This window comes from Malaclemys terrapin, chromosome 3 (assembly GCF_027887155.1).
Source record: "Malaclemys terrapin pileata isolate rMalTer1 chromosome 3, rMalTer1.hap1, whole genome shotgun sequence".
Taxonomy (NCBI): domain Eukaryota; kingdom Metazoa; phylum Chordata; order Testudines; family Emydidae; genus Malaclemys; species Malaclemys terrapin.
Window position 1 is genome coordinate 139,821,785 of NC_071507.1, and position 14,143 is coordinate 139,835,927.

Genomic DNA, 14,143 nt, shown 5'->3' on the forward strand with positions numbered 1-14,143 from the left:
AAAGGGACTTTTTCCGCTTTAAATGGCAAGTGTAGACATGCCCTTAGTTGCACCAATTTAATTGTGATGTTAAACCAGTGAAACATCTGTGTGGACAGGTACAAACTACACTGATATAAGCTTGCTCTAAACCTGGATAAGAGCATCAATGCACAGATGTTGCACCAGTTTAGCAAAAGATGTGATGTTAACTAAATTAGTTAAACCCATGCAGTTTTGTGTGGGCAAGCCTTTAGGGGCTTATCTCTGGAACATTCAGATCCTTAGAGTTGTGAATCAAGACATGCAACTTTTACTAATGATTTTGCAGCTTATCTCATGACTCCTATAGTATTGATCTTCAAAAGGCAATACGTTTGGATAATTTAATTTAATAAGTTTTTTTTAATAGTGAATGAGAAGCTAACATTTTTCTCCTTGGCGCTTCAGATATTTTATGGTGCCTTAATCTTTGATGCATTATGCATCATTCAGAGGAAGTTTGGGGATGTGAAATTTGTTATCTTTTTGAAGTCCAAGTGAAATCTGAGGGTGAAAGTCCCTCACCCATAGTTTAATGAATAATGGTGGCAATTCAGCAATGGTTTGCATGCCAGAAGTGGATGCAATTCATTTAATTTTTGTAAGGTGGGTCAGTATTCGGAGAAGGGAATACATGGGAGTAAGAGGAACAGCATGGTGCGGCCATTGCCTTGCAGGGCTTTGAGGAAATCCAACTGGAACTGCTTTGTTGCTGAAGTGGGCCATTAAGTGGTTGTGGACCCCTTCTGTTTTTGTTCTAAGTTGACTTCATTGGTTTTCTTTGTTCATGTTATAGGTGTGGCAAAACTACTATTTGTCAGATATTTGCAGCCTTGGCAAATCAGAAATTACATTCTGTGAACTGCCACTTGCATATGGAGACATCAGACTTCCTGGGAGGATTACGGCCAGTCAGACAGAGATCAAAGGACAAGGTCTGTCTCATGACAATGGGTGACTGGTATCACTGAGCTTTAGTGTGGTCAAGAGAGCAGCGAATGACAAATCCCTGATGAGTCTTCTTTTTCTTCCCCATTACCTAGGAGGAATTTGACAGTTCTAGGCTCTTTGAATGGCACGATGGACCCCTTGTTTTAGCAATGAAGGAGGACGGCTTTTTTCTCCTGGATGAGATTTCATTAGCTGATGATTCTGTGTTGGAAAGACTTAATAGGTATGCATTCTAAAAGTGTGTAATGTTAAGCAGCCCTCCACCAGGCTACACTTATCGCAAAAATGAGTTAGATAATCTAGTTTCTAATTGTTAATCTTAGCCAGCATCCCTTTTTCTTAGTTGCTCAATTCCTGTTTAAATAAAAAAGATCCAAAGTAACTCAGTGGCGCATTCACTGTTAAGCTGCTGTACCAGATCACTTAGTTTGTGAATTGATGTGTCTCCAGCAGAAAGATGCTGACTGCATCCATATCAGTCCTATATTTTTAGACAATTGCTTGCTATTGGAGAGGCTGCTGGCAACAGAGAAGGAGAAGGGATGGTAAGGTAGGCCTATGAAAAGGACAGGATGAAAATTTACTCCCAGCTAAATCACTATTGAGGTGCTAAACTTCTAAGAAGAACTTAGAAGTATCCTGATCCAAAAGCAAAGGAGTGCAGGTTTGTTCAAGATTATTGTGGCAAGGTTTTGTGTCCTTGGGTTGTTTATCTCCTTAGCTGTGTGCTAAGTATTACAATGAGGTTCGCTCTATGTCAGTGGTTCTCAACCAGGAGTCCGGGGGCCGTGAGCAGGTTTCAGAGCGTCCGCCACAATAAACCAGAGAGCAGGGCTGGCATTAGAGTCACTGGGGCCCAGGGAAGAAAGCCGAACCCTGAGCCCCACTGCCTCGACTGAAGCTGAAGCCTGAACGCTGCCATATGGGGATGAATCTAACTTAGCTTTGTGGAGCCCCTGTGGCGTGGGGCCTTGGACAATTGCCCTGCTTGCTATCCCCTAACGCTGGCTCTGGCTTTTAATTTACTGGATATGCAGGAAAAAACATTTTTTGTGGCATAGATGGGCACGGAGTTTTTATAGCATATTGGGGGGAACAGACTTAGAAAGAAAAAGGTTGAGAACCCCGTTCTGTGGCACTGCTTCAGACTGAAGACCACCTTCATGCGCTTAACTAACCTGTGCTCAGAATGTTATAGTCACCTTTCTTTGCTTAGACTGACAGGACAACAGAGTAACAGCTAGTTAATTTCCCCAGATAAAACAGTTAAAACACAGTTCTCCTTAAAGGATAGCATGTAATGACAGTTAACACAATAGAGTGAAAACTAAATAAATGTACATGATTAAAATGGAATCTACAATGAGACCTGTAGCTAGTGCTATGACCTTTCCTTATATAGAAGATAGATGAAAGCCATATTTCTTGCCAGTTCCTGTAAAAAACATTTCTCAGTCTGTCATTACGTTTGTGGGAAGTGACAACCCTTGTCCAAGAACAGGAAAGGTGCCTAGCAAATTGGTGTCTTTCAATACCTTCCCAAATTTTTTTTATGTAAAGATGTTACATCTGACACTATATACTACTGTTAGATTACAGCACCCCTCATTTTAAAGTCTGTCTTTCTTTTTTGTTACCAAATATATTGAGATGACCAGCAATTACTTTCTTTGATGTCTCAATAGTTTCTCTATTTCAAGTAGGTTTTTCATAGCTCATGTGCACCCTTTGCAAACTAATCTTCAGTTAACTTTATTGTTTTGTTAATGATTCTAGGCAACATCTTCCTGAACACTTCTGCTAACATGCCCAGTAATGGGTGTGACGAACTGGGACTGTTCTTGCTGGGGTGTGTGAATGCTGACAGGGGAGTGTGACTAGGATGGTCTGCATTGGGGGATGGGAGTCTGCCCGAGGGAACATACCTGAGCTTGTAACATGAGAACCCAGGAAGGGGTTGGAGGCCAGGTGACTCCGGGGCCCGGGAAACTGAACAAAGGCTGTGGGAGGGGTCGCTGAAGGAGAGTGCTGGAAGCAGGCTGGAGAGATGGCTGGGAGGCAGAGATGGCTCTGACCTCCCAAGGGGGGCTGGGCTGGGATGCCCTGGGACCCCAAGATGGACCTAACGGAGGGGGTCCCTGTTGTCTGTGCCTGCAAGACCAGTCTTGGACTGTATTCCTGTCATCCAAATAAACCTTCTGCTTTACTGGCTGGCTGAGAATCATGGCGAATTGCAGGAAGCCGGGGGTGCAGGGCCCTGAGTCCCCCAATACTCCGTGACAATGGGTCACACTTTTAGCTCCTTCATACAGTTTACTAGTGAGAGTATATTATGGGCAGGGCTATGCAACTAAAAATATTAATAGATATTTCAAGTTACAACAAATTCACTATCACAGCAACTTGTCAGTTTTGTATTCCATAAACTTAAAAACTAATTCAGTATGCTCTTCATCAGGCTTCAGCTGTTACTTTCGTTACTTTTGGCATTGTATTTATAAGAGAGTTTTTGGAAGGTTCATGCTACAGTGTAAATCTTTTGACCAACCACTTTACACGGACTTGTACGTCAAGATGAAGATGAGCTTTCCACACTTGTGTATTCAGAAATATTGTCAGTTGGGAAGGATAAGCAGAATTTATCATTTACTTTTGCTGGAGCCCATTATACTGAGCTTTGTGACTTAGGCTACATCTACACTGGCAATTGAATGACAAAACTTTTGTCTTTCAGCTGTGTCCCGTCCCCCCACTTCCCCCCGCCCGCGCGCCAAAAAAATTGCTGCGACAAGCACCAGTGTGAACAGCACATTGTCAGCAGGAGACACCGCTTGTTGGAAGTGGAAGTTTTTTGTCGGCAGGAGAGGCGACAAACAGCGGCTACGTTGCCCGACTTTTAGCGGCACGGCTGTAGTGACACAGCCATGTCGCTAAAAGCCGTGTAGTGTAGACATAGCCTTAGAAATCAAACTAAGCAAAGCTACCTTACGTTTATATTTTTTAAAAAAGACTGGTGACTTTCTAAAGTGCAAGCTATGGGATTTAAATAAAACAAAGTTTTTTAACACAACTTTTTAAAAACCTGGTTTTTAGTGTTCTTGAAGTTGAGAAGACACTGGTGCTTGCTGAAAAAGGTAGTCAAGAAGATGAGGATAATGAAGTAGAACTTCTGGTTGCTGGAAAAAAATTTCGCATCCTAGCAACCATGAACCCAGGAGGTGACTTTGGAAAAAAAGAGGTAAATTCTGAGAGGTCACTGGAATTATGACCAGAATGTGCAGCATGCATATGTTATAGGTTCCAGTATGCAGTGTTGCATATTGGAGTCTGTCTCCTGGCTCTAAAGGAGGATTAAGGTGTGTCTTTCTTCCACCACCCATGTACTATTATTTTGACAATGTAAATGAGCACTCAACAAAATATATAAAAAAAAAAAAGGTGGACACTGAATCATATAAATAGACTTGATATGGAGAACACTTTAAGTAAATGAAGTGTAACCCGCAAAGGAAACTGCGTCCAAATCCAGTTCTTGCAGTGGAGTCTTTATGGTGTGGTGTGGGGATGCAATGACAGATTGTGCTCCTGGAACAGACAAAAACTGACAACTAGAAGTTGTCACCTAGGGTCTCCAAAAAATGGACAAATCCCAGTAGGGAAAGATTTCCCACAAAATAAGAACTACAGTTCTCAGGTAACCCCTTACGTTGTTTTAAAAGTATCTTCATAACCATCTAAGGAATGACAGACATTTGAACTCAAAGCTTCAGCTCTTTTACTCCTAGAGAGGGGGCTGTCCATTTAAAAAAAAATCAGTCATTTTTAGCGTGCTAACAAATCTACCAGTAAGCCCCGGGTTCAGAAATCAAAGGGAAATTGCCTCTTTATTGCATATTTACTGATTGATGATTGCTCTTTATAATTCAGTGCAAAGGAGCAACTAGGGAAAGGCATTCCAATTCAGCCCTTTACCTGTATGGTGGTCTTTCTTTCAATGGCCAAGAGGGCAGATGAGATTATACAGCCCTTGTTTGATAGACTGTATCTCTGAAGTTCCATCTCACTCTGATTCTTGCAAGCTATCTCATTTTTCTCCCCTATTCTCTTTCAGTATTTCAAATGAACAGTTGGTGTGTTCTCTTGGTCTTGCACTAAAAGAGCCACATTTTCTCCTATTTGCAATAGCTATAAACACCCTGTCATTATTAGAAGGAATACTACATTATTTCGAAAAGGGGTCAGTTTATTTACTGTTTTAATAATTCACACATACTAGAACTACTAGTCTATGAAAGTTTAAATGCAAGCTTAAGTAATGTAGGTCTGTAGTAGCTGTGATATATGCTAGTAGTGGCTATATTGTTATATTTTATTGCCTGCAGCTTTCTCCTGCACTTCGCAACAGATTTACAGAGATATGGTGTCCACAGAGTAACAGTCGTGATGATTTAATACAGATCGTAAAGCACAATCTTCATCCAGGACTCTCTCTGGACAGGATAAACCACCAAGGTAAGTAAAATTTAGTTTTGTGTCAAATTTAAACTCCGCATTGGAGAGAGAACAGAATTTGAAGATAGAGATGGTTTTGGCAGGGATTCACACTAATGCTTCTTCCATCCATAAATACAGCTATCTCTGCAAACAGACTCTGATGCACTGGCCTCTGTTCCTTCTTTCATAGCATCCCTTCGCCATGTGACTGACCAAAAGTTGTTAGCAAAGCAATGGAAAGGTCACCTCCCCACCAGCTGAACTCTGCCCTCCTCTTCAATATCTTATCCTATTTCCCAGGTATTGGGAAGGAACAAAAGACCAAGACCAGAATTCTCATTTCCTTTGCTACTGACAGCTTGGCTATTGGTTCGATTTACTGAGCTCTGTGTTCCCTTATATTTTATCTTTAAGGTGGTTGTCTTTGTCAGTGCAGACACTGGATTCCTCCTCCTCTGTTGGTCTGGCAGATAGGAGGATGATCAGTTGCCATCCACAATTTTCCCACTGAAGTGCTCCTTCCTCTGCTGCAGTTAGATACCTGCTTTACTCAAAGCAGCATGCAGGAAAGTGACTTCCATGGGCATATCTGGCATCATTTGTGGTTCTACCAGAGAAGGCTAAAGAAAAGGATTTTGAGGGCCGGGGAGAGCGATAAACACATCATCTGTGCCTCCTGCAGTAGTGATATGCAGTGGGGAGCCTTAAGAGTCCTGCTCTTGCTGAGAGAGAAACCTTTGTGATTGGCTCAGAGGCTGGATCAATTTCTGGAAATCAGATGAAACTAGCCCCTCAGCTTCTCTAAAGGGGGAGAGAAGTGCCCATGTTAGGAGTCGAGGCTCTCCCAGAGGCATCAATGGAAGCAATTTTCTGGAGCTTTGAAAGGTCTGTAAAATAGGGCGAGGAGCTATCTTGTGGGGAACGGCAACCTTTTCCATGATAGCGTCAGACTCTGAAGAGGTTTCTTTGAGATTTCCACCACCTAAAGGGCTTTCATTGTCAAACACCACCCCACTCCTTTACCTAGCCTGTGGATTACATGAGTGGCTCAATGACTTATTTCTGCCTGCTAAACCTTTCCAGGAGCCTTTAACCTCCACTCCTAGGGGGTACTCTCAGGAATCTTCCATGTTTCCAGATTCTCTGCTAAGCTGCTGGTGCTTGCCCTTCCCTTGCGTTTTCATGACTGCTCTAGTAGGTCACAGTTCAGAAGAGGGAGAGGTGTCCTGAGAGCTGAGCCCCAGGCTCCATTACAAGGAGCTCAAGCAGCTTGATAACTCTTGCTGTGGCACATTTTTTGCAGAATTCCTTCCCAGTTCCATCTCTCTCTCCAACAGATCATGTAGACAGCCTGCACCTCTCCTGATGTCAGTCAGGATTTTTTGCCAAATCTTTCTGGGGTGGGGTTGGGGGTTCGGGATTTGCTCATTTGTCAGGAATTTCCCTCTGAAGCATTAGACTAATTTCATTTTAGGAATACCTGGAAGTGAACCCAAACCTTCCTCCTCTGTCCCTAAGCAGAGGCACAAAGATTTGGTACTATCAACCTTTTTCCTCCATGCTTTCCTTGTGGGGAGGATCTTTTTATCTTTATCCGAGTGGATGATAACTCCTGAATCTTCTTCCTTCATCTTCCAAGGTGCTTTTTTTTTTTTTTCTTTGCTTTTTCCAAGATCAGGGAGGCCTTTCTTTTTTTCAGAAAATTATCTGGGGGTTGGGAACAAGTTTTGAAGGTTACTCTATATTCTTTGTAGCCCCAAGAAAGAAGGAATCAGAGTTATTTTGGGTCCTGTAGTGCGTTGAACCATTTCCTAACCTCAGATTCAAAGTGGAATCTTCCACATCTACCTTGTTTGCAATGGATGAGGACATTTTCAGGCAACCTGTTTAAGCTACTATAAACAGGTGCTTCTGCTGAAATGCTTATAGCAAATACTTTATTTAAAAAAAAAAAAAAAGCAATACACAATAACCAATTCATCTGTTGCTCACAATTCTATATCTGTGAACCATTCTCAAAGAAAGGAATTTCTGTTTTACGGAAGAAACTTTGATTTCAGGAACTAAATCTTGTTAGTTCCTGATACCAGTATAACTTTTTTTTTTTTTGCCCTATGCTGTATATAAAATGCATGTGATTAATTTTGTGGATGTATTAGTTTTTAAAGTGTGTTGTAGAGGATTATAAATCTGTTCTTCGCTCTTCTGCTCTCCCCCTTTCATTGAGCACTTTTTTAAGATTGAAAGCACCACACTTCAATGCAAATATTTTTTTTTAAATAAATCTGATGAACTTGATTTCTTTTCTGTATTTCAGGGTTCTAGTTATACAGCTTTGTGCTAGAAGTGACCTATATAATTCAGTTTATAATTGCAACATCTCTTTTTATTTATTTATTTATTTAAAAAAGATATTTTTTTGTTTTGTTTTAGGGATAGACATAGCTGAGCTGATGATGGACTTTATTGAATGGCTAACCAACCAAGAATTTGGGCGTCAGTGTATTCTCAGTGTCCGGGATGTCTTATCGTGGGTTAACTTTATGAATGTCATGGTAGAAGATGAGGAGTACAGCCTATTTTACATCTCTCCTGTGACGTCTTTTGTCCATGCTGCATGCCTGGTGTACACTGATGGAATAGGTTCAGGTAGGTCATCAGTGTTTATCAGAGAAGAGGTGAATATATTTAACTCTTTACATTTTTTTTTCTTATTTTGCTCATCATATTTGATTGATATCCCAGTGTTTAGTTTCGTTAAAATGAAGGCATGATGCTTTAGGGTAGGGCATAATTCCTGTGACACAAATATTTGCTTCCACTTGACAATATCTTTAACTTCCCATGTTTTTGCTTGCCATTTTTAACAGGAAGGACTTCTTGAATGGTTCAGGAAGCTAAAGTGCTACACATTGCACAAATACAAAACTACATTAAAAGAACATTAACGTTGCAAAGTCAAGCACCATCCTCTTATGTATATTTTTGGTGCTACAATTTTTAATTACATGTTGACATAGTATATTTCCATAGGACCCCTGCCTCATTCAGTGCACAGTATGGATAGTGCTCAATAAAGTAGTAGCTAAATTAATATTACTTTATCCATCTCGTTCAGCGTGTGGCCTGAGGCCTTATTTACTGCAGACTATTCAAGCCCTGCTCTGAAGACAGAGTTATTAATTTCCTCTTGGGATTTTCTCTGGGACTCCTCATTGTAGTACCTCAGTGTTTCAGAAATATTAACTTACCTTCACAACACTCCTATGAGATGAGCGGGTATTATCCCCATTTTACAGATGGGGTGCTGAGGCAGACACAATATGGACAAAATTATCCAAAAATGCTGGGTGCCAAATTTGAGGCCCTTAGGACCTGGTTTTTCAGTGTACAAAGCACAGCTGCCATTAACACCAGCTGCAGTTGTGGATGCTCAGATCTTCTGTAAATTAGATCTCAGGGTTTCAAGTCAGGTGCCCAGAAAATGAGAAACAAACAATGACCACATCTGACAAGTTTAGTTAAGTGACTTGCCTAGCATCACACAGGAGTTCCTTTGGCAGAGGCAGGGATAGAATTCAACTGCCTTAATCAAGAGAGCGTCCCTTCTCTTTTTGCAATCCCCTCCCTCCTTCCCTACATACTTCCCAACTTCTGCAAAAAACGAGGCAAGGGTCCTACAGACAGTAGTTCCTCCTTCCTTACACAACCCTGATTAATCCCCGGAGCAGGTGTGTCCAGTGCACTGATTGGCGGAGGGGTCCAGTGGAAAAAACTGTATATGATCATGTAAATAAAGACTGTATCATAACGCATACACATTCTGGCATTTCCTAACTTTTGAGTGCTTGAGTTTGAAACCTCAATGTTCTTTCATTGTAGTGTTTTTGAGTGTAACTGCCTAGGCTTTTAAAAAAGCAAATTGAAAAAAGCAGAAATTCTATTGTGGCCTCATATTGATACCCACATGGGCCATCAGCAGAGTTGGGACCTTTAGATCCGTGGCAGAGACCTTTGCCACTTGCACTCACAGAAGTACTGATAGCAGTTAGTAGATGCTCATCCTCTGTCGACCACCGCTAAAGGGGATGAGACTCTCACTTTCCAGTGGGTTTCCACAGATATTTGCTGACAGCAGGGGAGTTGTAAGAGTCAGCCTGTTCCAGGCTCTCGAGGGAAGTGTACTCTACTGGGTACAGATTCTTCTGCCTATGTCCATCCTCCACCAAGCTTGATCCCTTTTTGCCCTGCTCCCTCCAACCTGTCTGGCCTGTGTCTGGTCCAGTCCTCTCTCTTCCTCACCCCTTGCCCCACCCACCCTGTTTCCATTTCTCAGGATTCTCATTCCAGTCCCAGTCTCCTTACCCAGCCCGTCCTAGTCTCCCCCAATTCTTTGTCTCTGGTCTCCTAGCCCAGCCAGTCCCAGTTCCCAACCTCCCAGCTCCTTATCCAATCTGTGTCTCTGTCCTCCCCGGCCCCGGCTCCCAGGCTTCTCATCCAATTTGTCTCCCCATCCCAGTCGCTTTGCCAGTTCTGACAAGGAACTGGGTGCACAGTTTCTTCTCCTTCTTCCCTCTGCATCCCCACCTCTGGTTCCTACTCCCAGTCGTGTTGTCCAGTCAGTACCCCCTCCTCCCATCTCCTTGTCTGCTGTAGGGTGTTTCCCTCCTCCCCCCAGACATGAAAACTGACAAACATAAACATGTGAATTTCTTCAAAAAATCTGCCTTAAGCAGACATCTGGCATGGAAAATTTCAGCCCAAACTGTTGAAGTTTTGCATAGTTATAAACAGCTATAAACAGGATCTTATAATGGGAAGTGTCAGGCAACTTTAATAATAGGCAGTGTTACGCAGCCCCCACCTATAATACAGTAGGTTGAGATTAACCTTCACATTTTTGATTTTTAATTCAAGGCAGCAATACAGTTGTGATGTGACATTAAGCACCATGTGCCTTCTGAAAAACAATGCTGCTGTATCTGTAGATCTGTATTTCATACATATGTATCTCTTTGTTGAATTCACTAACAGTATTTGGTTGAGCTCAGCACGGTGCATTCACTGTAGCTTACTGCACTGCAGTTTCTATACTGTTGGCTGTCTGTGTGTTTCTGAATTTTGAAATGAAAACAACTGGCTGTAGTTGGGAATCTTATTTTTACTTCCTTTTGTTTTCTTTAATATAGGTACAACATCTTGCTCAGCTGATACTGCTTTATCTGCTCGTGAAAAATGTCTGAAATTCTTATGTGAGAAACTTTGCACTATTGTTGAGCTTACAGAATATCAGAAGGATGAACTGAGGATTTACGACAGAACAAAGGAGAGAGAATTTATATGGATGGAAAACTTCATGGGAATCCATCCATTTTTTATACCAAGAGGCAAGTGTTTTTTGTGGGGTGGGGAACATTCATCCCATGTTTTGTTTATAATGACTTATCAAGGACTAGCCTTAGCCCCAAGATATGTGGGGAACTGTAATTCATAATGTGTTCTAAAAATAAAGACAACCTCTTTTCTTTTTATATAAGTGCTGCAGAGTATTCCCAAGCATATCTAATATAATTGTTTCACCCTTTTTAGAAAGCCACATCTGTAAGCAACCCATTTATTTATTTATTTATTTATTAACCTTGAGTGGATGCTTCAGGCATATTTCCCTTCATCTGACCCCAATTTTGATGTGTAATAATATCTCAGTTTTCATGGTCAGATCAGCTACTAGCTTGGGCCAAGGGCCATGCTCATCCATCCACCTCTCAAGGCATGGGAACCTATCTTATTGCTTCACTGTTGGAGACTTACTGACTGACCCATTGCAGCAATAGAATTCCAAGGGAGAGTATGTGGTTACCACAGGACTGAGTATGATATAAGAACCTAGATATTCTTATTGGTCCAAATATTGCACATTCTGTTCATGGGCTGGCTAGGACAATACGTTCTCTTTTCCTCTTAAACACTGATACAGGGCAGTCAAATTTCCCCTCCCCTCCCATTGTTGTCATTGTGTCCCATTAGTACACAGGTGAATTGGAGGGACACTACAGTACTGGTGACATTCATGCCTCTGAGTTTGATTGTGGCATAGTTTCTGCAATCTTGTGCTGCAGCTATAATGAAGTCTAAAAGCTTTATTTTTAACTGCCGCTTTTTCTCCTACCATAGCAACTAGAGAATCTAGACCAACAGAACTGTTTTTTAGCATTGGACATTCTGGTGTACTGTATTTTACTTTGTTTGGATACAGGAAGCTGATATTTAAGATTCCATCCACAAAGTAGATGGAAAATGTGCTGTATTGGTGATCATTAGTGTCTGCTTATGGAGGAACTAGGTGAGTTGTGGTCTACAGCCTATGAGATACCAAGACCACACGAGTTCACCAGGTGTCTTGTTGCTGCTGCAAGCTAGCAGTTTGGGTCAGTTGTTGAGTGAAACTGTTTCCTCTACTCAGCTTCTGTCAGAAAAGCGGTCATCGGTCTCTTCTATAAGAAACCATTTCTTGACACTGGTAGTCCTACAAATTACCTTTGGGTTTTGAGCCTTTTTTTGTAGATAAAGGTGATTGAGAAGGTTTTGAGGAAGCGACTTTATTAGACCTACTAGTTGCTTTTCCTGCTATTTACTGCGGGGTGATACTGAGCTGTCTATGGACTGTGGAATGAGTGGATGGGGTTATTTAGCATCTCTTCTCTCCTTTCTGAGAAGTCCAACAACAACTGTGTTGGGGCAATTGCGTGTCATCCTGCGAAGTTTTCATAAGAGATCAGGTTTCATCTTGTCGTGTTCTCTTCTCCCTCTCTTCTCTTCAAACTCGCTCAGGGGAGAGGGCTGGATTCTATGTTTAATTCTGCAGGACATGATGTGAATTCGAGATTTCATGATCCCATCAGTCCACAGCATTGGAGGTGCCATTAAGATCAGTAGGATGTTTGCACAGAGATCAAGGGAGCAACAGAGCCATTATGTAGTAACTGAACTTCTGTTTATTCAGCACGTCATTGGCATATTCTGTATCACTTATAAATGAAAATCTGCTCCTGTTTAGGCCACAACTACTTCTGTCCTTTTTTTCTCTTTTTCATTATCTTCTTTTCTCTTTTTCACTGTCCTTCTTCTCCCTGTGTATCTCCTCCTTTCTTCTGTCTGTATTTTCTTCCTTGAAGCAACTCCTAATTCCCTTTCCCCACAGGGCTCTACACCCATCCTTTTGCTGTTCCATTTGCTAAAGTAATCAGCAATGGAATAATTAATGTTGACATTGAAGTGTGGTCATTGTGCATTAACTCTAGTCTGGTCAATAGTGGACAATAAAGTTCATGCCCCTGAGTCATTGTTTGAGGATTTTTTTTCTGACTTGGCAGATATAATGGCATCAGTTACACACAGTTCATGTTTGGAAGAGTCTCTCTGTTGCCATGAGGACTAGAAACCCTTTAAAAAAAATAAAAGCTGAGATTCTGCATAATCTGAATGTGTCATGCAGGCCACATACATCATGTGGGTTGTGCATTTTGATGCCCCTGATAAAACCACATTAATGGATTGGTACCCATTGTGCTGATAGCTAAAATCTAGGTCTTTCATCAAATCCAGGCAGTACAGTCTCTCTGCTTATCCAATGTCTGCCTAAGAGGCATGGATCAAGGTGAGATGCCTGAAGTTCAAACCAGAAAAAAGAGAGGTGATGCTGGTGGGTAATGGGAGAACTGATTGCGAGGGGTTATTTGCTATGAAGCGTTGTGCCTTCCCTTAATCAAAGGTCTGCAGCGTAGGGATTATTTTGGACCCTTATTTGCTACAATCTCTGATCCAAGTGTCAATATTTTTTTTTCTGTCTGCACCTGGTCAGGAGGTTGTGATCTGTGTTCCCTCATGCAATCCATGTCACTTTCTAGATTGGGTGACTCTAATGCACCTCTAAAGACCACCAGAAATATTTGGGTAGTGCAGGACACAGTAGCCTACCTGTTTAGCTATGCTGAGCATGCTGCTCCTGTACTCTTTATGCTGCAGGGGCTTTTCTATGTCCAGATGAACGGGAAACGGTTGGCTTTTCTGAAGCTCTGTATATGGGCTGGGTCCTGACTATGTAAGAGCTCCTTCTCCCTTCATGCTTTCATAACGGATGAGATTAAAGGTGGTGTTTCTGTAACTAGATTTGCAGACCAGGGGAATAAGGAAAGGTGTTTTACTCAGCGCCATTTGACTGGAAGTTGCTGCCAGCTCTTTGGGGAAAGCCCGTGTCTGAGTTAAATTTGAATGACTGGGAAGAGAAGTGGCTGGAGGTGTTACCTTGGCATGTGTGCTCTTTAGTGCGGCATCATGAGGGTTGCAAATTTATAGATTGTCCTTTTGGTGGAGCTAGTTATTGGCAGGATAATCTATTTTGATTGTGATTTTACTGATGTAAAGTCTCTCTTTTAGGCAGCAGGCATGTCAATTTCATTTAAACAAAAATAAATGGGTAGACAAATGGAGAGATCTAATATAAAAAGAAATGGAAGAGTTCTAAATAGGAAGTTTGTCATATAATGCACACTCTTTTGGAAGGATGGAATGTTTTCGGGTGTTTATAAGTAAGGAGAAATGTGCTGGGATGGAAAAGAGTGGTGGGAGTAAGAGTGCTGACTCTTAATTCATTTGGCTAACTTTTATTTTATAACAT

The 14,143-nt window shown here is 41.6% G+C and overlaps 1 protein-coding gene across 2 annotated transcripts in view; it reads left to right on the top strand.

Annotated features, from left to right (window-relative positions):
- The window catches only part of MDN1 (midasin AAA ATPase 1), a 187,992-nt gene that overhangs the window by 76,520 nt on the left and 97,329 nt on the right, over positions 1–14,143 (top strand). For both annotated transcript variants that reach the window (XM_054022038.1, XM_054022040.1), the window contains exons 30-35: positions 818–956; positions 1,065–1,195; positions 4,066–4,210; positions 5,355–5,484; positions 7,900–8,115; positions 10,656–10,853. In XM_054022038.1, the coding sequence (XP_053878013.1) occupies positions 818–956; positions 1,065–1,195; positions 4,066–4,210; positions 5,355–5,484; positions 7,900–8,115; positions 10,656–10,853 (959 nt within the window). The remainder of the gene's footprint in view (positions 1–817; positions 957–1,064; positions 1,196–4,065; positions 4,211–5,354; positions 5,485–7,899; positions 8,116–10,655; positions 10,854–14,143) is intronic.